Here is a 25150-nt window from a genome sequence, read left to right as displayed (position 1 = left end):
CACTGACTGTCACACTCAGTAGGAAGGGTCCAATAAGTCAAATGTATATTTCCCCATTATACTGCTTATCTAACCTAGTCCCAAATCGTTTTGTCCTGTGTAGCCTCAGGACAATGACCATAGGAGTTGGCAAGATGTCACAAACAGATCTGGGATCAGGCTAGTGCTTACCTAGTCATTTGAATGTTGAGCTCACTCTGTTCCCAGTGCTATTAAAAATCTGTCATTCTGCCCCTGAGCAAGGCAGTTAACCTACTGTACCCCAGGTGCCGAAGACGTGGATGTTGATTAAGGCAGCCCTCTGCACCTCTAATTCAGAGAGGTTGGGTTAAATGCGGAAGACACATTTCGGTTGAAGGTATTCAATTGTATAACTGACTAGGTATCCCCCTTTCTCTAAACAACTGACGAGGTATCCCCCTTTCTCTAAACAACTGACTAGGTATCCCCCTTTCTCTAAACAACTGACTAGGTATCCCCCTTTCCCTATACAACTGACTAGGTATCCCCCCTTCCCTATACAACTGACTAGGTATCCCCCTTTTCCTATACAACTGACTAGGTATCCCCCTTTCCCTACACAACTGACTAGGTATCCCCCTTTCCCTATTCAACACCTTATTGGATAAACCAGAGCAAAGTGTGTCGCAGGGGAAACCTTACTGCTGTGGTGCTGTAACACATCTGAGATGATGCTACGTGTTATGTCATGGAGACAGCCAGCTGACAGTCTGGTGTCGTCACAACCACAACAGAACAGTGTGGGAAATAAACTTACCCCAGCAATACTGTAAAATTCTGAATTAACCGATTATTTGACCAGAGAGAAGTCCATAAGATTTCAACAGTCTATTGGGTCTGTCTATCCAGTAGGCTAAGTGATGTCAGTATACCACCGGAAGTCAAACTGGAGAACAATGCAGTGGGTAACATAATTGTGATTTCATGCTGTAAGCAGAGCTCGAAGGGGAAAAGCACTGATGTAGAATGAGCTAAAAGAGTTTTGATGTTCTACTTCCCACAAACACACAGTCCCATAGAATCCCATAGCTCTGTGATGCTTCCTAGTGGTGGGTTAATGTAACTAACTGTCACACCACACAACATGTGCATGCTCCAGGCAGTGGGAGGAGGAAATGGCTGAGCAGGGAGGCAGTCACTGTGGCAGACATGTGCGTGGCGGATAGGTGGGGTGGCAGTGCTCAGCCATCGCAACCACATTGCTGCTGGAGACACATGGGGGCTCCTGACGCCTACTCGGCCCAGACCACAATATGAGTTGATCCAATAAGAATATCTGAAATGGCCCAAACAGCACCAATATATATGAGCGTTCCGTAAGATGGGACCTATTTTATAAGACTCATGCTGTAACATAATCAGGCCATGGTTAGGGGATAACTACAGTACCAGTCAAAAGTTTGGACACACCTACTCATTCAAGGGGTTTTCTTTGTTTACTGTTACTACATGATTCTACATTGTAGAATAATAATAATATATATTATTATATATTATTATATATTATTGTAGAATAATAGTGAAGACCTCAAATGAAATAACACAGAATCATGTAGTAACCAAAAAAGTGTAAAACAAATCAAAATATATTTTCTTGAAAATTGCCACCCTTTGCCTTGATGACAGCTTTACACACTCTTGGCATTCTCGCAACCAGCTTCATGAGGTAGTCCCCTGGAATGCATTTCAATTAACAGGTTTGCCTGGTTAAAAATTAATTTGTGGAATTTCTTTCCTTGATGTGTTTGAGCCAATCTCACCAACAATGCTTTGCTCTGTTATGAGTCAAGATGTTGCCAGATTATTATTTTTTAAATACGTTTAAGTACTTTATGTATATCAGGGCTATATGAGGTAATAGAAAAGATGCATAACAGCTTGATAACTATGATCCAATCCAGTACCATTATTATGTTGACTATCAATAATTTATACAGTATAGGTTTTTAGATGGTACAGAATGTCAAAACTACATCATGTCGACTGAAAAGTAGAACTGTATTGATTGTTTTGATTTGTGCTGAGAAATGAGTTACCGGCCAGTTAATTTCCCCACCAGTTTGCTGACGTGCAAAGATCACCACATCAGTATCAATTGGCCTTTCAACAAGTAATGCTCTGTTTTAATCCTGAAATGACATTTTCATCATTTCTACCTCTACATTTACACCATCATCTTCAGGATCATTGAGATGAACAACTGCCCTCCACTCGCGGTCAAGAATCACCCGTGCGTTTTCCTCAACAGCATCACTTCACCACAGCAGTATTAATATGGACATTTCAACAAAGTTACCTCGGGCTTGGTATTCACAAAACGTCTGATTTAGAAGTGTTGATCTACGATCAGTTTAGCCTTTTACATTGTAATGAATAAGATAACAGGGGCAGGGTGAGGACCTAATCCTAGATCAGCATTCCTACTCTGAGACGCTTTATGAATACGGTCCCGTATCTCAAATGTGTTTTAATCTCACGATCCTTCATGTTTCTACTGTTATCAGGATCGTTGAGATGAACAACGGCAGTCCTCCGCTGACCTTCAAGAGGTTCCAGGCCTTAGTGAACAGGCTTGAGCTGCCTATGAAACCCCTGCCCACCATCACTCAAGAACAGATGGGCAGTTGTCGGACGAAGATCGCTGATAACCACGACGAACACTACAGTGTCCCCTCTCTGGAAGAGCTTGGTAATCAGTCAATCAGATGTATTTTAATACTTCTTTGATATCAGCAATCAATGCATTTACAGTAACCCAGCATAGACTCCATCCAGACCATGTAAGAGAATGACATTCAATTATGGATTGTCATTTTGACTTGGGTGTACCATATACACTACCAGTCAAACGTTTTAGAACACATACTTATTCAAGGGTTTTTCTTTATTTTTACTATTTTCTACATTGTAGAATAATAGTTAACCTGTCAAAACTATGAAATGGCACAAATGGAATCATGTTTTGGAATGAAAAGATGGAGAAAAATGGGGCAGAGGTCGGGCTGCCTCGTAGGCAAGTGAGTAAACTCCCAATGCCATCTGTTCTATTGGCCAACGTGCAATCATTGGGAAATTAAATGGATGACCTATGATCAAGATTATACTCCCAACGGGACATTAGAAACTGTAATATCTTATGTTTCACTGAGTCATCGCTGAACGACGACACGGATAATATAGAGCTGGCGGGATTTTCCATGGTACCGACCGGACAGAGAAACTACATCTGGTAAGACGAGGGGCGGGGGTGTGCGTCTATTTGTCAATAGCAACTGGTGCGTGATGTCTAATATTGAAGAAGTCTCGAGGTATTGCTTGCCTGAGGTAGATTACCTTATGATAAGCTGTAGACCACACTATCTACCAAGAGTTCTCATCTATACTATTCGTAACGGTCTATTTACCACCACTAACCGATGCTGGCACTAAGACCGCACTCAACCAGCTGTATAAGCAAACAAGAAAATGATTATCCAGAAGCAGCGCTCCTAGTGGTCAAGGACTTTAATGCAGGGAAATTTAATTCAGTTTTAGCAATCTTTTTACCAGCATGACACATGAGATGAGATGCATACAAAATGTCACACACAGAGATGCGTACAAAGTTCTCCCCCGCCCTCCATTTGGCAAATCTCCATTTGGCAAATCGGACCATAATTCTATCCTGATTCCTGCTTACAAGCAAAAACTAAAGCAGGAAGTACCAGTGACTCGCTTAATACAGAATACTTATTTTCCATCATAATTTGCAAATAAATTCATAAAACATCCTACAATGTGATTTTCTGGATTTATTTTCTCATTTTGTCTGTCATAGTTGAAGTGTACCTATGATAAAAATTACAGGCCTCTCTCGTCTTTTTAAGTGGGAGAACTTGCACAATTGGTGGCTGACTAAATACTTTTTTGCCCCACTGTACATAATTTAGTCATTATTCATAAAAATCCCTTAACAGTAATACCTACATGTTTCAAGCAGACCACTATAGTCCCTACAGCATCCTCCCAGATACCCTAGACCCACTCTAATTCGCATATCGCCCAACAGATCCACAGATGATGCAATCTCACTCGTACTCCACACCGCCCTTTCCCACCTGGACAAAAGGAACACCTATGTGAGAATGCTACATGATTCCATGTGTTATTTCATAGTGTTGATGTCTTCGCTATTATTCTACAATGTAGAAAATAGTCAAAATAAAGAAAAATCCTTGAATGAGTAGGTGTTCTAAAACTTTTGACCGGTAGTGTATATATATTTTTCACATGTTAAAACAATTGTGTGTTTGTACAGTATAATAGTTATTGTTGCTAATGTATGTACACCATTTGGTTATCCAGAACTGTAACATCCTGTTAATCACCATGTACCGTGTGTGAGGCTAAATGTAGTCACAATGCACATGGTATCTGACTGTTCTGTGCTTTCTGTTCTGTGCTCTCTGTTATGTTCTCCAGGATTCAAGACTCAAGGCCTGGACCCTGCGGTGTGGAAGGGAGGGGAGTCTGAAGCACTAGAGAGACTCAACAAACACTTAGACAGAAAAGCCTGGGTAGCTAGCTTTGAGCGAGCCAGGATCAACATGTGTTCGCTGCTCGCCAGTCCCACGGGCCTCAGCCCCTATCTACGCTTTGGATGCTTATCATGTCGAGTCTTCTACTACAACCTGAGGGAACTCTACATGAAGGTACCGAGACCTTGGATCACCACAATAGAAATCTTTAAAAATATATATATATTTATATATTTTGTTTTACAAGAATACATGTTGCTGTTTGGAATGGGATAAAGAAGCTGTTTGATCATGTATTTGTAAAATAACATTTTGTTTCTGCATGCTCTCTGTGGTACAGGCTGGGTTACTGTAAAGCACAACTGCTGATGTAAGAAGTGATTTTGATAGGTATTTCTCTATCCATCCTTCCCACTCAGTTGCGGAAGAATTGCAGTCCCCCGCTCTCTTTATTCGGCCAGCTCCTGTGGAGAGAATTCTTCTATGCAGCGGGAACCAACAACCCTAACTTCGACCGGATGGAGGGCAACCCCATCTGTGTTCAGATCCCCTGGGACCATAACCCTGAGGCCCTGGCCAAGTGGGCAGAGGGGAGCACAGGCTTCCCCTGGATAGATGCTATCATGACACAGCTGAGGCAAGAGGGCTGGATCCACCACCTGGCCAGACACGCAGTGGCCTGCTTCCTGACTCGGGGAGACCTGTGGATAAGCTGGGAGAGTGGCATGAGGGTAGGTTAGATTCCCTTCCCTCTTCAGTCATTTACATTAACTTTTTCTCGATTCATCTTCCCTCAGGTCTCCCCTCTGACCTTCTCCTGCAATGGTCTTTGAGAGGGCATGCAAGGACTCAAAGTAATTGAGAAAGAACCAACATGCACTACCATACCACAACAAGGGTTGTGGAGAAGCTTTAGTATATTAGGAGGACATGTAGCAGTAACCTATAGAGCTTGTCATCAGCGTCGGTAGATCTGGGCAGGGGTGTCCAACCCTGTTCCTGGAGAGCTTACCTTCCTGTATGTTTTCACTCCAACCCTGTTCCTGGAGAGCTTACCTTCCTGTATGTTTTCACTCCAACCCTGTTCCTGGAGAGCTTACCTTCCTGTATGTTTTCACTCCAACCCTGTTCCTGGAGAGCTTATCTTCCTGTATGTTTTCACTCCAACCCTGTTCCTGGAGAGCTTATCTTCCTGTATGTTTTCACTCCAACCCTGTTCCTGGAGAGCTTATCTTCCTGTATGTTTTCACTCCAACCCTGTTCCTGGAGAGCTTACCTTCCTGTATGTTTTCACTCCAACCCTGTTCCTGGAGAGCTTACCTTCCTGTATGTTTTCACTCCAACCCTGTTCCTGGAGAGCTTACCTTCCTGTATGTTTTCACTCCAACCCTGTTCCTGGAGAGCTTACCTTCCTGTATGTTTTCACTCCAACCCTGTTCCTGGAGAGCTTACCTTCCTGTATGTTTTCACTCCAACCCTGTTCCTGGAGAGCTTACCTTCCTGTATGTTTTCACTCCAACCCTGTTCCTGGAGAGCTTACCTTCCTGTATGTTTTCACTCCAACCCTGTTCCTGGAGAGCTTACCTTCCTGTATGTTTTCACTCCAACCCTGTTCCTGGAGAGCTTATCTTCCTGTATGTTTTCACTCCAACCCTGTTCCTGGAGAGCTTATCTTCCTGTATGTTTTCACTCCAACCCTGTTCCTGGAGAGCTTATCTTCCTATATGTTTTCACTCCAACCATGTTCCTGGAGAGCTTATCTTCCTGTATGTTTTCACTCCAACCCTGTTCCTGGAGAGCTTATCTTCCTGTATGTTTTCACTCCAACCCTGTTCCTGGAGAGCTTATCTTCCTGTATGTTTTCACTCCAACCCTGTTCCTGGAGAGCTTATCTTCCTGTATGTTTTCACTCCAACCCTGTTCCTGGAGAGCTTACCTTCCTGTATGTTTTCACTCCAACCCTGTTCCTGGAGAGCTTACCTTCCTGTATGTTTTCACTCCAACCCTGTTCCTGGAGAGCTTACCTTCCTGTATGTTTTCACTCCAACCCTGTTCCTGGAGAGCTTACCTTCCTGTATGTTTTCACTCCAACCCTGTTCCTGGAGAGCTTACCTTCCTGTATGTTTTCACTCCAACCCTGTTCCTGGAGAGCTTACCTTCCTGTATGTTTTCACTCCAACCCTGTTCCTGGAGAGCTTACCTTCCTGTATGTTTTCACTCCAACCCTGTTCCTGGAGAGCTTACCTTCCTGTATGTTTTCACTCCAACCCTGTTCCTGGAGAGCTTACCTTCCTGTATGTTTTCACTCCAACCCTGTTCCTGGAGAGCTTACCTTCCTGTATGTTTTCACTCCAACCCTGTTCCTGGAGAGCTTACCTTCCTGTATGTTTTCACTCCAACCCTGTTCCTGGAGAGCTTACCTTCCTGTATGTTTTCACTCCAACCCTGTTCCTGGAGAGCTTACCTTCCTGTATGTTTTCACTCCAACCCTGTTCCTGGAGAGCTTACCTTCCTGTATGTTTTCACTCCAACCCTGTTCCTGGAGAGCTTACCTTCCTGTATGTTTTCACTCCAACCCTGTTCCTGGAGAGCTTACCTTCCTGTTCCTGTTCCTGGAGAGCTTACCTTCCTGTATGTTTTCACTCCAACCCTGTTCCTGGAGAGCCTACCTTCCTGTATGTTTTCACTCCAACCCTGTTCCTGGAGAGCTTACCTTCCTGTATGTTTTCACTCCAACCCTGTTCCTGGAGAGCTTACCTTCCTGTATGTTTTCACTCCAACCCTGTTCCTGGAGAGCCTACCTTCCTGTATGTTTTCACTCCAACCCTGTTCCTGGAGAGCTTACCTTCCTGTATGTTTTCACTCCAACCCTGTTCCTGGAGAGCCTACCTTCCTGTATGTTTTCACTCCAACCCTGTTCCTGGAGAGTTTACCTTCCTGTAGGTTTTCACTCCAACCCTGTTCCTGGAGAACTACCATCCTGTAGGTTTTCACTCCAACCCTGTTCCTGGAGAGCTTACCTTCCTGTATGTTTTCACTCCAACCCTGTTCCTGGAGAGCTTACCTTCCTGTATGTTTTCACTCCAACCCTGTTCCTGGAGAGCTTATCTTCCTGTATGTTTTCACTCCAACCCTGTTCCTGGAGAGCTTACCTTCCTGTATGTTTTCGCTCCAACCCTGTTCCTGGAGAGCTTACCTTCCTGTATGTTTTCACTCCAACCCTGTTCCTGGAGAGCTTACCTTCCTGTATGTTTTCACTCCAACCCTGTTCCTGGAGAGCTTATCTTCCTGTATGTTTTCACTCCAACCCTGTTCCTGGAGAGCTTACCTTCCTGTATGTTTTCACTCCAACCCTGTTCCTGGAGAGCTTACCTTCCTGTATGTTTTCACTCCAACCCTGTTCCTGGAGAGCTTATCTTCCTGTATGTTTTCACTCCAACCCCAGTTGTAACTAACCTGGTTCAGTTTATCAACCAGCTAATTATTCTAATCAGGTGTGATAGATTAGGATTGGAGTGAACCTACAGGATGGTAGCTCTACAGGAACAGGGTTGGAGAGCCCTGGCGTAGGTAGTACTGGGATTACATTTTTTATGTATTTTAACTGTTATTTAACTAGGCAAGTAAGTTAAGAACACATTCTTATTTTCAATGATGGCTTAGGAACAGTGGGTTAATTGCCTTGTTCAGGGGCAGAACCATTTTTACCTTGTCAGCTCGAGGATTCAATCTTGCAACCTTTTGGTTACTAGTCCAACTCTCTAACCACTAGGCTACCTGCCAGGCTGTAGATAAACCACAGCCTGTCAGTGTCTTATCATGTAACGCTGGGGCTTGTCTCTAGTCCTTTATCCAGGTGTTAGAGATTTTACTGAATACAGACTGTCAGTGTCTTATCATGTAACGCTGGGGCTTGTCTCTAGTCCTTTATCCAGGTTTTAGAGCTTTTACTGAATACAGACTGTCAGTGTCTTATCATGTAACGCTGGGGCTTGTCTCTAGTCCTTTATCCAGGTGTTAGAGCTTTTACTGAATACAGACTGTCAGTGTCTTATCATGTAACGCTGGGGCTTGTCTCTAGTCCTTTATCCAGGTTTTAGAGCTTTTACTGAATACAGACTGTCAGTGTCTTATCATGTAACGCTGGGGCTTGTCTCTAGTCCTTTATCCAGGTGTTAGAGCTTTTACTGAATACAGACTGTCAGTGTCTTATCATGTAACGCTGGGGCTTGTCTCTAGTCCTTTATCCAGGTGTTAGAGCTTTTACTGAATACAGACTGTCAGTGTCTTATCATGTAACGCTGGGGCTTGTCTCTAGTCCTTTATCCAGGTGTTAGAGCTTTTACTGAATACAGACTGTCAGTGTCTTATCATGTAACGCTGGGGCTTGTCTCTAGTCCTTTATCCAGGTGTTAGAGCTTTTACTGAATACAGACTGTCAGTGTCTTATCATGTAACGCTGGGGCTTGTCTCTAGTCCTTTATCCAGGTGTTAGAGCTTTTACTGAATACAGACTGTCAGTGTCTTATCATGTAACGCTGGGGCTTGTCTCTAGTCCTTTATCCAGGTGTTAGAGCTTTTACTGAATACAGACTGTCAGTGTCTTATCATGTAACGCTGGGGCTTGTCTCTAGTCCTTTATCCAGGTGTTAGAGCTTTTACTGAATACAGACTGTCAGTGTCTTATCATGTAACGCTGGGGCTTGTCTCTAGTCCTTTATCCAGGTGTTAGAGCTTTTACTGAATACAGACTGTCAGTGTCTTATCATGTAACGCTGGGGCTTTTCTCTAGTCCTTTATCCAGGTGTTAGAGCTTTTACTGAATACAGACTGTCAGTGTCTTATCATGTAACGCTGGGGCTTGTCTCTAGTCCTTTATCCAGGTGTTAGAGCTTTTACTGAATACAGACTGTCAGTGTCTTATCATGTAACGCTGGGGCTTGTCTCTAGTCCTTTATCCAGGTGTTAGAGCTTTTACTGAATACAGACTGTCAGTGTCTTATCATGTAACGCTGGGGCTTGTCTCTAGTCCTTTATCCAGGTGTTAGAGCTTTTACTGAATACAGACTGTCAGTGTCTTATCATGTAACGCTGGGGCTTGTCTCTAGTCCTTTATCCAGGTGTTAGAGCTTTTACTGAATACAGACTGTCAGTGTCTTATCATGTAACGCTGGGGCTTGTCTCTAGTCCTTTATCCAGGTGTTAGAGCTTTTACTGAATACAGACTGTCAGTGTCTTATCATGTAACGCTGGGGCTTGTCTCTAGTCCTTTATCCAGGTGTTAGAGCTTTTACTGAATACAGACTGTCAGTGTCTTATCATGTAACGCTGGGGCTTGTCTCTAGTCCTTTATCCAGGTGTTAGAGCTTTTACTGAATACAGACTGTCAGTGTCTTATCATGTAACGCTGGGGCTTGTCTCTAGTCCTTTATCCAGGTGTTAGAGCTTTTACTGAATACAGACTGTCAGTGTCTTATCATGTAACGCTGGGGCTTGTCTCTAGTCCTTTATCCAGGTGTTAGAGCTTTTACTGAATACAGACTGTCAGTGTCTTATCATGTAACGCTGGGGCTTGTCTCTAGTCCTTTATCCAGGTTTTAGAGCTTTTACTGAATACAGACTGTCAGTGTCTTATCATGTAACGCTGGGGCTTGTCTCTAGTCCTTTATCCAGGTGTTAGAGCTTTTACTGAATACAGACTGTCAGTGTCTTATCATGTAACGCTGGGGCTTGTCTCTAGTCCTTTATCCAGGTGTTAGAGCTTTTACTGAATACAGACTGTCAGTGTCTTATCATGTAACGCTGGGGCTTGTCTCTAGTCCTTTATCCAGGTGTTAGAGCTTTTACTGAATACAGACTGTCAGTGTCTTATCATGTAACGCTGGGGCTTGTCTCTAGTCCTTTATCCAGGTGTTAGAGCTTTTACTGAATACAGACTGTCAGTGTCTTATCATGTAACGCTGGGGCTTGTCTCTAGTCCTTTATCCAGGTGTTAGAGCTTTTACTGAATACAGACTGTCAACACACACAGTGTTTACTTTACCTTAGTACTTCCATAAAGCAGGCCAATAACAGAAATACATGGACATTTACACAAAGGCATTGGGGGTTTACATTGACAAGGAAAACGTGGGTATTTACTGTATATACAAAGCATCAAGACGTACGTGAGACAGTAGTGGTGCCGCTTCACTGGTATCTAACTGTATTCTGTGCTGGTTGGTTCTGCCTGTCAGGTGTTTGAGGAGCTGCTCCTGGATGCAGACTGGAGTGTGAACGCAGGCAGCTGGATGTGGCTCTCCTGCAGTGCCTTCTTCCAGCAGTTCTTCCACTGTTACTGCCCTGTGGGCTTCGGAAGGAGGACAGACCCCAGCGGAGACTACATCAGGTACACACACACACACTCTGTCTCACACACACACACACACACACACTACGTCAGACACACACTAACCTGTGGGCATTGGACAGAGGACAGTGATTGGTCCGTGATTACCACGTTGTTTGTGCTTTGGCTGAATAATTAAATAAACTCTATTGATCCATAGAGGCTCATACAGGCACAATAAAGACACAGGCATATATCAGAACACATTGATATGAGCACTAATGGCTGACGGCAGGATTGAGCGTCAGTGCTGGTTGTGGGTCTGGCTGTGCTAGGTGTCTGCCTGTGGACCCAGGATTGGAACCTGGTCAGCCGGTGGGTCCTGGACAGTGCCGGGCGTTGGATTCAGGGCTGGGTCTGGCGATGGGCCCAGGTCAAGGATATCTGCAAGGCAGCAGATGTAGTAGGTGTTAAGTTAATGTTTTAAGTGTATATTATATAGGAAAAAGCAAACACTTGCAGTGGTTTTATCGCTCGAGGAAAGAGCGAGAGATACAGCACTGGGAATATACATGGAGGATTTGAACAAGGAAACGGAATGGGAACTTTGATCAAAGCATTTGCCCAGCACAAATCCACTGGACACGCACTGGACAAGAAGATCAGAATGTGTTATTTGTCAAAGCACTTACCTTTGGGTTAGAGACTGTCCTCATAAAAATGAACAAGTTAAACTAACAGAGGAACATGTAAAAACAGAGAGAGAAAGAGACAATCTGCTTCTGATACTGAGATATTTATAGTTGAATCCTTAGGATCTGCTGTGATTGATACTGCATGTACACGCACAGTGTGTGGTGCAACATGTCTTGATAGTTATGTCAGTGAAATAAATATAAAATAAGTACAAAATATGATTGACACACCAAGCAACAGTGACTTCAAATTTGGAGATGGGAGAGTTATCCATTTTTCATTTTTTATTTCACCTTTATTTAACCAGGTATTCTACCAAGAGAGTTAAGATACCAGCAAAAATTGGTCAGACTAAGAGTCACATTGAAACAGAGGTGTTCCCTACAGATATCCCCTTACTATTAAGCAAAGCTTCCCTCAAAAAGGCAGGGGCTGTACTAGACAAAAAAATGACATGGCAGTGATGTTTTAAACAACCAGTGACCCTTGAACTTACTCCCTCAGGCCACTATTGTGTAAACATTTTAGACAAAGACATCACACAGTCTGTGTAGAAATGTGATTCTGACTGACACAGAGCACATAGAGATTCTGAACACAGCGAACATGAACAAGCGGAAAAACTCAAAAGTATTGTTAACTTCACAAACAATTTGGTCATGCTACAGTTGACAGACTTCAGAAATGACTCAGTAGTTCTGGGAATAATAATGATGAGTATTTCCATTCTACGGCAGATGGTTAACAGTTGTGAGACATGTCAGAAATACAGCAAACCTAAGCCCAGACCAGCTGTTGGTTTGCCACTGGCGTCCAAGTACAATGAAACAGTGGCTGTAGATCTATATGAGCTAGAACTGAGTGTGTGGTACCTTCACATAATCCATCGCTTCACACGCTTCAGCGCTGGAAGCATTGTGAATACAAAGAAACCCAGTGACATCATCAAGCACTTCATTCATTCCTGGATTAGTGTGCACGGCCCGACCCAGAAATTATACAGTGACAATGGAGGAGAATTCAATAATAATAAGAGAAATGGCAGAGAAATTCAACATGGAAGTAAAGACAACTGCTGCATACAGTCCATGGAGCAATGGACTTCTGGAGAGACAATCAAACACTCAGAGATTATGCTGAAAGTGAAGCAAGACAATGGATGTGACTGGAAAACAGCCCTAGATTGAACTCAATGCACAATGTTCATAGTTACAGCCCATAGCAACTAGTGTTGGGGCAGAACCCTAATCTTCCCTCTGTACTGGTTGACAAGCCACCAGCACTAGAAGGGACCAGTGTGAGTGCATGGGTGGGACAGCACCTTTCAGCACTAGAAGGGACCAGTGTGAGTGCATGGGTGGGACAGCACCTTTCAGCACTAGAAGGGACCAGTGTGAGTGCATGGGTGGGACAGCACCTTTCAGCACTAGAAGGGACCAGTGTGAGTGCATGGGTGGGACAGCACCTTTCAGCACTAGAAGGGACCAGTGTGAGTGCATGGGTGGGACAGCACCTTTCAGCACTAGAAGGGACCAGTGTGAGTGCATGGGTGGGACAGCACCTTTCAGCACTAGAAGGGACCAGTGTGAGTGCATGGGTGGGACAGCACCTTTCAGCACTAGAAGGGACCAGTGTGAGTGCATGGGTGGGACAGCACCTTTCAGCACGACATACAGCGAGAAGTGTTCAGAGAGAATTCTCAGGGCTTTGCGTAAACAACCCACCGATGAGCTGTACGAGACTGGAAACAAAGTGTACTACAAACGAGTTGACTGTCAAGAGTGGAAAGGACCGGGAGTAGTCATTGGCCAAAATGGTGTGGTGATATTTGTGAGGCACAGAGGCACCATTGTTAGAGTCCATCGCTCCAGACGGCAGAAAGTAAATTGATCAACAAGATGGAGGGCCTGTTGCTGAGAATCGGCTTCCTACTGAAAATGACAAAGGACACATTAACAGACACAAAACCTACCAAAACATTTTTAACCTTTATTTAACTAGGCAAATCAGTTAAGAACAAATGTTTATTTACAATGACGGCCTCCCCTAACCCGGACGACACTGGGACACTTGTGCGTCGTGCTGTGGGACTCCAGATCACGTCCGGGTGTGATACAGCCCAGGATCACACCAGGGTCTGCAGTGACTCCTCTAGCACTGAGATGCCGTGCCTTAGACCGCTGCGCCACTGAGGCGTGACTTTGTCACACAACCCATTTTGTAATGGAGAACTTATATAATAACTTGTGACATTTCATTATTTTGTTGATGTTTTATTTGTCTTTAAAGAAAAGTGGGAGATTATTAAGTTCATGGTTTAAGTATCCTTGTATTTCTGTTATTGTGGTGCTATCACTCTGTTATTAGTATGCCTGTGCAGTAGTCTCACTGGAGATGAACCTGGCCTGAGTGTGATGGAAACTGTGTACTGTAGAAATACGGGGAAGTAAATGTTGTTAAACTGGTCATTTTGTGTTAACAGTAGAGACCTGAACCGGAGTTGAGTCCGGTGACACTCTGGCCGGGGTTTCTGTTGGGGTGCCAGCTCAGGCACCGGTGACAGCTGGTCCAGGTGACACTCTGGCTGGGGTTTCTGTTGGGGTGCCAGCTCAGGCACCGGTGGCAGCTGGTCCAGGTGACACTCTGGCTGGGGTTTCTGTTGGGGTGCCAGCTCAGGCACCGGTGACAGCTGGTCCAGGTGACACTCTGGCTGGGGTTTCTGTTGGGGTGCCAGCTCAGGCACCGGTGGCAGCTGGCTGGGGTTTCTGTTGGGGTGCCAGCTCAGGCACTGGTGACAGCTGGTCCAGGTGACACTGGCTGGGGTTTCTGTTGTGGTGCCAGCTCAGGCACCGGTGACAGCTGGCTGGGGTTTCTGTTGGGGTGCCAGCTCAGGCACCGGTGACAGCTGGTCCAGGTGACACTGGCTGGGGTTTCTGTTGTGGTGCCAGCTCAGGCACGGGTGACAGCTGGTCCAGGTGACACTCTGGCTGGGGTTTCTGTTCGGGTGCCAGCTCAGGCACCGGTGGCAGGCGGAGGTGGGGAATGCCAGAGCGCCGGCAGCTGCTGGTCAGGCTTCAGCACTGGCAACAGCTCGTCTGGCTCCGGTGCTGCTCGTGGTGTCACCGGCTGGAGTGGGGAATGGAGCTTGGCCAGATGCTGAAACAGCTTGAGCCTCTGTGACAGTCGCTGGTCTGGCTGCACCACTGGTGTCGGGTTGGCTGGCCGGAGCGCGTTGGACAGCAAGACTGGGTGCAGCTCTGGCAACTGCTCGGCTGGCTCTAGGGCTGGAGCCGTGGAGGCTGGGTTGGTTCCGGCTGCTGGACACGAACCTGAGGTAAAACCTCTCCAAGGCCCCAGTCTGCTGGACTTCCCAGTCCTCCTCTTGCCAGGGTGTGTGCCTCGTCTGGGGCATGGCATGCTGCATGAACTGCATCCTGTTTCTACTGGTCATGTCCCAGGCCAATTGCACCTATCCGGCTCGAAAGACCAGTTCGTGGTGCTCTTTTTCAAGTACAAAATACATAAATCAATAGAATAAACAACCAATGGAATCAATTGAATAAACTGCATAGAGACCATATGAATCAGTTCTATATGTAATTCAGTGGCATAAATAATAACAATGAATGTCTCGAACATCTGTGATTGTCTATCTTCTAGGCGCTACATTCCTAAATTGAAGGACTATCCCAACCGATACATCTATGAGCCGTGGAGAGCCCCAGAGTCTGTCCAGAAGGCAGCCAACTGCATCGTGGGAGTAGACTACCCCAAGCCCATGATCAACCACGCAGAGGGCAGCAGGCTCAACATAGAGAGAATGAAGCAGGTCTATCAGCAACTCTCCCACTACAGAGGCCTCAGTGAGTCTTTAACTTTTATATTATTTAACCTTGATTTATACAGGTGAACAAGTTAAGAACATAGTTATTTACAATAAAAACCTAGAATCAAGATCTGAAGACGGCAACAATAGAAAAAGTACACCTCACCCGTCCTCATTAAAGGCCCCATGTGGCTGAGACATCTGAGGTTGGTTACAGTGGTTGTGTTCAGCGGGGACCATTCTGTCATCTCACTGATCATGTAGTAGAAGTATTATGGTTACCACGGTACCGTACATCCACGTTGTCCCTGTTACTGGGAATAGATATCTGTATGTATGCAGGTCAGGGGTAGGCACTTCATGTTTTAACCGAACTGGAAGACAAGGTGTGCTAAATTGAGGCAATCATTGAACTGATCAATTAGCTTAGTAGGTCAGTGTGGTGCCTTGCTGGGACACTATCCTGCAATCCCTGCGTCACTCGAGGAACAGGGTAGGTATTGTACTGCAGTAGATGACTGTTGTTGACTGCTGTCTTATGGATGGGGCTGTCTGTCTGAGTTCTAACAGCACAGAATAGCATCCTGTTTCATGAAGCACAGCTCCCGGTTTATTCTATGGCTCCAGAGAGCCTCCTAGTGGTAAAATAAAAATGGTTGTTTTTCAGTTTACATTGGATGACTTGCCCTTGTTGTTTTCATTCTGCGTCAGTCCTAATGTAGGCTATTTCCAGTCAGTGTTGCCATGGTAACATTGACGTAACGTCGGTCTGTGTGTGTCTGTCAGGTCTCCTGGCATCTGTGCCCACCATTCAGGAAGAGGCAGAGCCTCCCCCGACAGACGACTCTCAGGCCAGTAGCAGCACCTGTGGTATGTTTGGAGGTGTAGTTCTTATTTTGTAGTCTTTTTCCAAATGTTTATTCATCCTTTAATTAACCAGCATTTTTCACGTTTTAGTTGCTGCTTAGTTGGTTCAATAAAAAAACAAGCAAATTATTTTGTAATTGAATCACTTGAAGCTTCTAACACATTGGCTTTTCTTTTCTGAAAGTTTCAATGAATCAGCTGGACAAGGAAATGTCTATAACAGAAAGTGAATGAGTTAAATGTACAGGAATAGACATTACTAATCTAAACTACTGAATGCAGAGTCACCCCCACACACTTCGTCTGCCCAGTCCAACACTCTGAAGAGAGGCAGGTCTTCCGAACCACAAAGCACCCAGATGTGCACCCACACAAAACACCAGCACACCAGCACTGCCAAAGGAGACCAGGAGCAATGGGAGGAACAGTCAGAGCATCAGCCAGTGGATCTGCAGTGACACACGGTAATTAGCTAAACTATCTGAAGACAATGGGTTGTTCTTTTAAAAATGATGAGATTCATTTTTCAGAAGTCATCAAATAAATTAAAATCAAATCAGTCAATGCTCTTTTTTTGGGCTGTTTGTAAGAAGTTAGACGCACCCTTTTCCTTTTGGAAAACAAAATCTCTTTTATACGGTAATGTACACACTCTTAAGGGTATAACAACAATATTTTGAGCAAAATATAATTTTTTGGACATAACTGAAAACTTCAAGGAGTTGATCTGATGTGAGGTCATCGGCCTCCCCGCTTGCTTCAGGAACACTAGAGGTGCAATAGTGAACAAAAGAGGAAAGGTCCACCCCTCACTTGTGCCGTGTCATGAGGATACCTGGACCACTTATTAGGGATGTGACAAATGGAAAAAATATCACTGTTTAAACGGCCCTTTTCATTTTTTTTTTTTACTGTTAACGACGATGACGTAGTTGTGCAGACTCCCTGTTGAGTGTCAAGATTTGATTCTGCAAGAAATCGACTCCTAATATATATACCTTTTTTTGGAAGGGAGGAGACAGATTTTTTTTTTTTTGCCTTACTTCTGAGAACACAAACACTTGCATCTTTCATAGCGTGCTAGTGATGGACAGAGAGGGGAGGGGCACGGTATAGGTAGGTCAGACATCAGGCAGACCGTCAGAACCATGCACTAGGCCCGTCTATCGGCAGTTAACAGCTGTGTCCCACAATTTCTTGGCTTGCAATGTCTCCCGACTTCAGCAAAGCAGGGCCTGTCATCAATGAATAGGCTAGGATATTGAAATGCGTGAGATGTAACACTTTGCTCTCACACAGTCACACACAGTATGTGCACGGGTTCGCTTCGTGCTTCAACACTCTTAGTTGTTGTGGAAATATACCCATTATGCTGTTTACTTTCTGCATCTACGTCAAAAAAACGTCACACCTCTACCACCTATTGAGATGAGCTGCATCCTGTCTTACTGGTGATTTAATGAGGTGAAAGGAGTGTGATTTTAACTGAAGCTTTGGTTTGTTGCCTGTGTCTTTAGGATCTTGCCATGTGGGATGGTGTATAACAGAAGGACATGGCAGAAGACCTCTGATGTCCTGCGCTCACCCCATCCTTGTGGCAAGACGGGTCACATACATACACATACACACACATACACCCCTATCCTTGTGGCAAGACGAGTCACATACATACACACACACACACACACACACACTCTTATCCTTGTGGCAAGACGAGTCACATACATACATACACACACACACACACCCCTATCCTTGTGGCAAGACGAGTCACATACATACACACACACACAGAGCGTTTTAACAAACCACTTTCTAAAATCTAAGAATAACAGCAACTCCAGATCAGTGTTAAAAACAGTACCATACTGGCTAATAATGTATGTGTATACAACAAGGTTACAATGAAGTTTGTTCTAAGAAGGTTAGTTCTTACACCTTTCAGCTTTCCTAATCTAGCATTTAAAATAAAAATCAAAACATTTACCACAACAATTTATTAGTGTGTGAATAACCTCTTTAAGACTGCAATAGACCCTTAAAGATATTAACCTTAGCGTTAAGAACTCACTGGGCAATCTCAAACTGGGGGAAATGTTTTAAATCCCCCAAAAACTGAACACATGCGTGTAAATACGCAGGTCAAATGGTCTATAAAGATTTGATAGGATTTGTATGTGCATTTAAAAGATGTGGATATGTGTTGCGAACAACCTCCATTCTCAACATGTTCGTTTCTCTGATTCCACTCTCCATATATCTGTTTGCTATTTTGCTGTATGTTATTTTGACTTCTATCACAATGACGTGATTGGTCTGTAAACTAATATTTTGCCTGTGGCAGAGAATATATATTATCAATCAGTGAAATAACCAACAATTGTTGGTGCCCTTCATTAAAGCTAGAGAGAATCATATTCTATCAAACCTTACTGGAAAAAGAACGTCACCCACCTGTTTCTACCCATCATGGGTAGTGAGGCTGCGGTCACACATGGATGAAAAATGCATATGCATCCGCCACTGTCCAATCACCTCATTTAAACTTCTCACATATAAGTTGCTTATGTAAAAAAAAAATGCACAAAACTGCTGATAGACATTTCTCATTTCTGTAGCACATCAACCTACAGAAAATCCTTTTGGCTCAATATGTTTTAGATTTTGTGAATCCATCGATCAGGCTACAACACTACAGTTAATGATAATGCTGTCTACTAATACAATAATGACTTGTTTCAGTTAAATACCATATGTGTAAAGGATTTATATTAGTTTCCGCTATATTCTGTGTAAATCAGCCTTGTGTGTGTATCTCTCTTTCTTTTATATATATTATTGTTAAATATATCTTTGTCAAAACAAACATGACTTTCCCTAAAACCTTGGTAGCATTAAGATCATTTTAAGTCCATTGCTAGGCAATTTCTATTTTCCTTTAACACAGTCACCATCTTCTAATTGTTTGTCAGTCACCAACTATTGTACATCCCAAGCAAAAGTGTACGTTCACTATAATTTAAGTTGCCATGATGAGCTGTTGTTGAATAGTTGTATTTATTTGTTTTGAATTGTACAAAGGAGTTTATTTTCATTAAAGCCCTGATAGAATTGTGACCCATTTCACTATTCTTGGTTGTAATTGTTTTATGGACCTTACTATCACATTCTGGAATTCACTATTGTAATGATGACAATAACTGTAGAAGATATAGTTTGTAATAAATGTTATTGCGTTGTATATTTACTGATGGATGGCTACAGCTCTTTGTCTTGAGGTTATGTCATTTAGTCACTGGAGGGCCACATGCAGTAGGTTGACACAGGAATATACTGGAAGTTTGGTATCTGGTAGACAAGATTGTATTGAATCTAAGGTCTAGGACTGAGCTAGAACTATTGTCGGCTGATCATATCTATTAATTGATGCAACCAATAAAAATTCACTCCAACAACCTTTTAATTGTCTTGTGAAAATAGGATTGACTTACCGATTTGTAATGACTTATATTGATTATTTAACACTTTTAAGGCCTTAGGTTTGTTTATTTAATGGCTAGACTCAGATCAGTTATAGCTATAGAGGAAAATGATGTCTTACTGTGCAGGCCAGTTGTAGTCTGTGAGGAGGAGGAGGTTTAACAGTGCTTTGTTGACCAGCAGTAACACTGACGTGATCTCCTCAGAGATCACTACTAATGGCCAGAGTCCTCTCTCTCTCTCTCTGTCTTTGTCTCCTGTTATCCACTCTGATAGAAACAAATGTATGGTTGTGTAACATCCTCTTACAGTAAAAGAGAAATGGATGATTGACAAATGAGCTAAAGGCTGTCTTAAGTACCATGTTGATATCTGGTGAAGACTTGTCCCAGTGAAACTGAAACTTGAGCTTCCCTGTACAGTATAATTATCCTAATCTGTAACTTGATAAACTAAAGACCGAGGGTATTGTTAGGATGGATGAACACAGACCCAGTTTAATTTACATGGCACAACAGTAAAGTAAATGTCACACTTTCATATTGGGATTTTACCCACTGTTTCTTGTGAGGTTCAACACTTGAGTTGATAGGAGTTAGTGTAAGTGTATTCACTTTATAGGAGCTGTATTTTACAAGCCCTGCATGTGTTAGTGGCTAGCCAGTGTTGTAGTGTGTGTACATGTCATGACTTGCCAATAGGGACAGCAAATCACATTATTTTAAACATGATAGACTAGACGTATGTAAGCTGAAAATGATCTCTGCTGCACTGTTACACATATCACAGTTTGTTCAGGGCATGAACCATACTACACAACAACACAGTGGAAGCCATGATGTTCTAAGGGCCAGGGACCTTCTATGTCCTCCTCCCTCAGATCAAGATGATGAGAAGAAGACTCTTTCAGCAGCAGCTCCATTGATCCTGGCAGTCACCACTTCTCTTCCTTTAGCCTGCCCCGGTCACCACTTCCCTTCCTTTAGCCTGCCCCGGTCACCACTTCCCTTCCTTTAGCCTGCCCCGGTCACCACTTCCCTTCCTTTAGCCTGCCCCGGTCACCACTTCCCTTCCTTTACATTTACATTTAAGTCATTTAGCAGATGCTCTTATCCAGAGCGACTTACAAATTGGTGCATACACCTTATGACATCCAGTGGAACAGCCACTTACAATAGTGCATCTAAATCTTTTTAAGGGGGGGGGGGTGAGAAGGATTACTTACCCTATCCTAGGTATTCCTTGAAGAGGTGGGGTTTCAGGTGTCTCCGGAAGGTGGTGATTGACTCCGCTGTCCTGGCGTCGTGAGGGAGTTTTGACTGGGCTGAGCGGGAACTGTACTTCCTCAGTGGTAGGGAGGCGAGCAGGCCAGAGGTGGATGAACGCAGTGCCCTTGTTTGGGTGTAGGGCCTGATCAGAGCCTGGAGGTACTGAGGTGCCGTTCCCCTCACAGCTCCGTAGGCAAGCACCATGGTCTTGTAGCGGATGCGAGCTTCAACTGGAAGCCAGTGGAGAGAGCGGAGGAGCAGGGTGACGTGAGAGAACTTGGGAAGGTTGAACACCAGACGGGCTGCGGCGTTCTGGATGAGTTGTAGGGGTTTAATGGCACAGGCAGGGAGCCCAGCCAACAGCGAGTTGCAGTAATCAAGACGGGAGATGACAAGTGCCTGGATTAGGACCTGCGCCGCTTCCTGTGTGAGGCAGGGTCGTACTCTGCGGATGTTGTAGAGCATGAACCTACAGGAACGGGACACCGCCTTGATGTTAGTTGAGAACGACAGGGTGTTGTCCAGGATCACGCCAAGGTTCTTAGCGCTCTGGGAGGAGGACACAATGGAGTTGTCAACCGTGATGGCGAGATCATGGAACGGGCAGTCCTTCCCCGGGAGGAAGAGGAGCTCCGTCTTGCTGAGGTTCAGCTTGAGGTGGTGATCCGTCATCCACACTGATATGTCTGCCAGACATGCAGAGATGCGATTCGCCACCTGGTCATCAGAAGGGGGAAAGGAGAAGATTAATTGTGTGTCGTCTGCATAGCAATGATAGGAGAGACCATGTGAGGTTATGACAGAGCCAAGTGACTTGGTGTATAGCAAGAATAAGAGAGGGCCTAGAACAGAGCCCTGGGGGACACCAGTGGTGAGAGCGCGTGGTGAGGAGACAGATTCTCGCCACGCCACCTGGTAGGAGCGACCTGTCAGGTAGGACGCAATCCAAGCGTGGGCCGCGCCGGAGATGCCCAACTCGGAGAGGGTGGAGAGGAGGATCTGATGGTTCACAGTATCGAAGGCAGCCGATAGGTCTAGAAGGATGAGAGCAGAGGAGAGAGAGTTAGCTTTAGCAGTGCGGAGCGCCTCCGTGATACAGAGAAGAGCAGTCTCAGTTGAATGACTAGTCTTGAAACCTGACTGATTTGGATCAAGAAGGTCATTCTGAGAGAGATAGCGGTAGAGCTGGCCAAGGACGGCACGCTCAAGAGTTTTGGAGAGAAAAGAGAGAAGGGATACTGGTCTGTAGTTGTTGACATCGGAGGGATCGAGTGTAGGTTTTTTCAGAAGGGGTGCAACTCTCGCTCTCTTGAAGACGGGAGGGACGTAGCCAGCGGTCAGGGATGAGTTGATGAGCGAGGTGAGGTAAGGGAGAAGGTCTCCGGAAATGGTCTGGAGAAGAGAGGAGGGGATAGGGTCAAGCGGGCAGGTTGTTGGGCGGCCGGCTGTCACAAGACGCGAGATTTCATCTGGAGAGAGAGGGGAGAAAGAGGTCAGAGCATAGGGTAGGGCAGTGTGAGCAGAACCAGCGGTGTCGTTTGACTTAGCAAACGAGGATCGGATGTCGTCGACCTTCTTTTCAAAATGGTTGACGAAGTCATCTGCAGAGAGGGAGGAGGGGGGGGAGGGAGGATTCAGGAGGGAGGAGAAGGTGGCAAAGAGCTTCCTAGGGTTAGAGGCAGATGCTTGGAATTTAGAATGGTAGAAAGTGGCTTTAGCAGCAGAGACAGAGGAGGAAAATGTAGAGAGGAGGGAGTGAAAGGATGCCAGGTCCGCAGGGAGGCGAGTTTTCCTCCATTTCCGCTCGGCTGCCCGGAGCCCTGTCCTTTAGCCTGCCCCGGTCACCACTTCTCTTCCTTTAGCTTGCCCCGGTCACCACTTCCCTTCCTTTAGCTTGCCCCGGTCACCACTTCTCTTCCTTTAGCCTGCCCCAGTCACCACTTCTCTTCCTTTAGCCTGCCCCAGTCACCACTTCTCTTCCTTTAGCCTGCCCCGGTCACCACTTCTCTTCCTTTAGCCTGCCCCGGTCACCACTTCTCTTCCTTTAGCCTGCCCCGGTCACCACTTCCCTTCCTTTAGCCTGCCCCGGTCACCACTTCCCTTCCTTTAGCCTGCCCCGGTCACCACTTCCCTTCCTTTAGCCTGCCCCGGTCACCACTTCCCTTCCTTTAGCCTGCCCCGGTCACACTTCCTTTCCTTTAGCCTGTGTATGGCTGGCTGTCCTGCGGAGGAGGAGGCAGGCAACCTGAGTAGAGCTGCATCGATCCAAGCCCTCCATCATACAGGAGGCAGGGCCTTACAGGAGGAGACTCTACCCAACCAGGGTTGATGGGCTGGGGCTAAGAGGGTGAGTCTCTTCCCCCTCCCCAGTCTCACTACTCTCCATCAGGCAGGGCTGCACCTCCCCCATCCCATCATCCCCCAGTCATTATACCGGACCAGAGGGGGACACAAATACAGAGACTAAACAAGTGCCTTGGTGGAGCCAGTGGTGAAGACGAGATCTATGCTGTGTGGAAAATGAGCTGGTCTATCTTTTGACTGGATCCCTTGGTGTTTGTTTATTAGGATGTCCTTTCTTCCTGGGGTCCACACAAAATAGAGAACATGACAACTAACAAAACACTGATACACTGACAGACAAGGAAAGTCAAACACATTTTAAATACAATGATATGCAAATTATACAAACAATAGTACTAATAAAATATGTGCATGTCCTCTGTCTTGTGGTGCTGATGCTGTAGTTGATGTGTGGGCCAGAGTGGATGGCGAGTGAAGAGGCTGGGAGGATTGTGAATGATGCTCTGTTGAAAGGAGGAAGTGTTTGAATTGCCTGTTGAATCGATCACTTCCTTGTCCCTCTGCCTGCCCTGCCCTGCTGATGTTACTCTGCCTCAGTCTGGCCATGGAGTACAACGAGGATGGAGTACAGTGGTTGGGGGAGGAGGATAGAGAGAAGTGGATGGAAGACCAGTGGGAGAAATGGTACAGAAGGGCTGCACTTCTAGAGTTAAACCAGGGTTGTATTCATTAGGGCAAAACGTAACAAAATGTTTTGCAATGGGAAAGCAAAAACAAGTGTTATATTTTTGGACTACTTCAAGTGCTTCCATCCAAGTTTCAGTCCGTATTTTCCGTTTGGTGCCTAATTAATGTCTAAGGCAGAGTTATAGACCTTTACCTGTGGTAAAGATACTGTGCATAGTGTCATCAGATGGTTATTTTCGAAACAGGGTAACAGCACAACCCAGGATGCCTTATTTGGGGGCTCCCGAGTGGTGCAGTGGTCTAAGACACTCAGTGCAAGATGCGTCACTGTAGAGCCTGTTTTGTTTAACATTAGTAGCTTTGCATAACATACCGATTCATGTATTTATCTGTAGAATTACAGATAACTGTGCTGCTAGTTTTACATAGTCGGTTTTATATTTGTTGTCAAGCTTTTCTGCACAATGCATATGAGAAATGAAGATAAACTATGTTTATGCTGCACAGCTCTTTTTGAACATCAGTATTTATTCTGCGGTGTATTCATTACATCTCACAACAGAAAGATACCTATCTGAATTTGTCCAGTAGAAACTCTCATTTACGTTGCAAACCGTTTTCCGTTTGCACCATAAGAAATGTTGTGCAACAGAATCAGCGTAATGAATACACACCTGGTAAGCAGAGGTGGGTAGTGAAAATCTGACTGGTGTAGTAATTGAAGAACCTCCTAAGCAGGACATGCAGCTGCCTTGTGTTCACCGGATTAGCAAACCAGCACATTTGCCATAAGTCCAGACTGCTTGGCAGTAATGCTCTATGCTAATATACATGGAGGTCATACTAGTCTGTCTGTCTCTCTCTCTTTGTCTGTCTGTCTCTCTCTCTTTCTTTGTCTCTCTCCCTTTCTTTGTCTCTCTTTCTCTATCTCTTTCTTTCTTTACAACAATTTGAATGTGTTCTAGGGTTTATTAGAGCATTTTGATATGGTCACAGATGGTAGTTCTCCTGATAGTCCACCTGGTAGTTCTCCTGGTAGTCCACCTGGTAGTCCACCTGGTAGTTCTCCTGGTAGTCCACCTGGTAGTACACCTGGTAGTTCTCCTGGTAGTACACCTGGTAGTTCTCCTGGTAGTCCACTTGGTAGTCCACCTGG

General features: G+C 44.9%; 1 protein-coding gene and 1 long non-coding RNA gene across 6 annotated transcripts in view; both read left to right on the top strand.

Moving 5' to 3' along the window:
* Positions 1-19712, top strand: part of cry2 (cryptochrome circadian regulator 2) — a 29513-nt gene extending 9801 nt beyond the window's left edge. For 2 of the 4 annotated variants that reach the window (XM_035790096.2, XM_052466315.1), the window contains 9 exons: positions 2204-2251; positions 2526-2710; positions 4483-4712; positions 4958-5269; positions 10775-10926; positions 15223-15425; positions 16175-16258; positions 16538-16719; positions 17773-19712. In XM_035790096.2, the coding sequence (XP_035645989.1) occupies positions 2204-2251; positions 2526-2710; positions 4483-4712; positions 4958-5269; positions 10775-10926; positions 15223-15425; positions 16175-16258; positions 16538-16713 (1390 nt within the window). In that variant the 3' untranslated portion in view covers positions 16714-16719; positions 17773-19712. Of the gene's footprint in view, positions 1-4; positions 443-472; positions 2252-2525; positions 2711-4482; positions 4713-4957; positions 5270-10774; positions 10927-15222; positions 15426-16174; positions 16259-16537; positions 16720-17772 lie in introns of those variants that run through there. The other 2 variants (XM_052466316.1, XM_035790097.2) reach the window with 2 other exon arrangements.
* On the top strand, positions 8418-10765 carry LOC127908325 (uncharacterized). Of its 2 annotated transcripts, none has more exons than XR_008066841.1 (3): positions 8418-9263; positions 9343-10132; positions 10212-10765. It is a non-coding gene; the product is annotated as an uncharacterized LOC127908325 (long non-coding RNA). The 2 variants fall into 2 exon arrangements; XR_008066842.1 differs by having other exon boundaries at positions 8429-8552; positions 8632-9263; positions 9343-10765.
* Positions 19713-25150: the final 5438 nt, after the last annotated feature.

Source organism: Oncorhynchus keta, chromosome 17 (assembly GCF_023373465.1).
Source record: "Oncorhynchus keta strain PuntledgeMale-10-30-2019 chromosome 17, Oket_V2, whole genome shotgun sequence".
NCBI lineage: Eukaryota > Metazoa > Chordata > Actinopteri > Salmoniformes > Salmonidae > Oncorhynchus > Oncorhynchus keta.
Note: the sequence above shows the minus strand (reverse complement) of the source record. Positions and strands in the feature narration are given on the sequence as shown.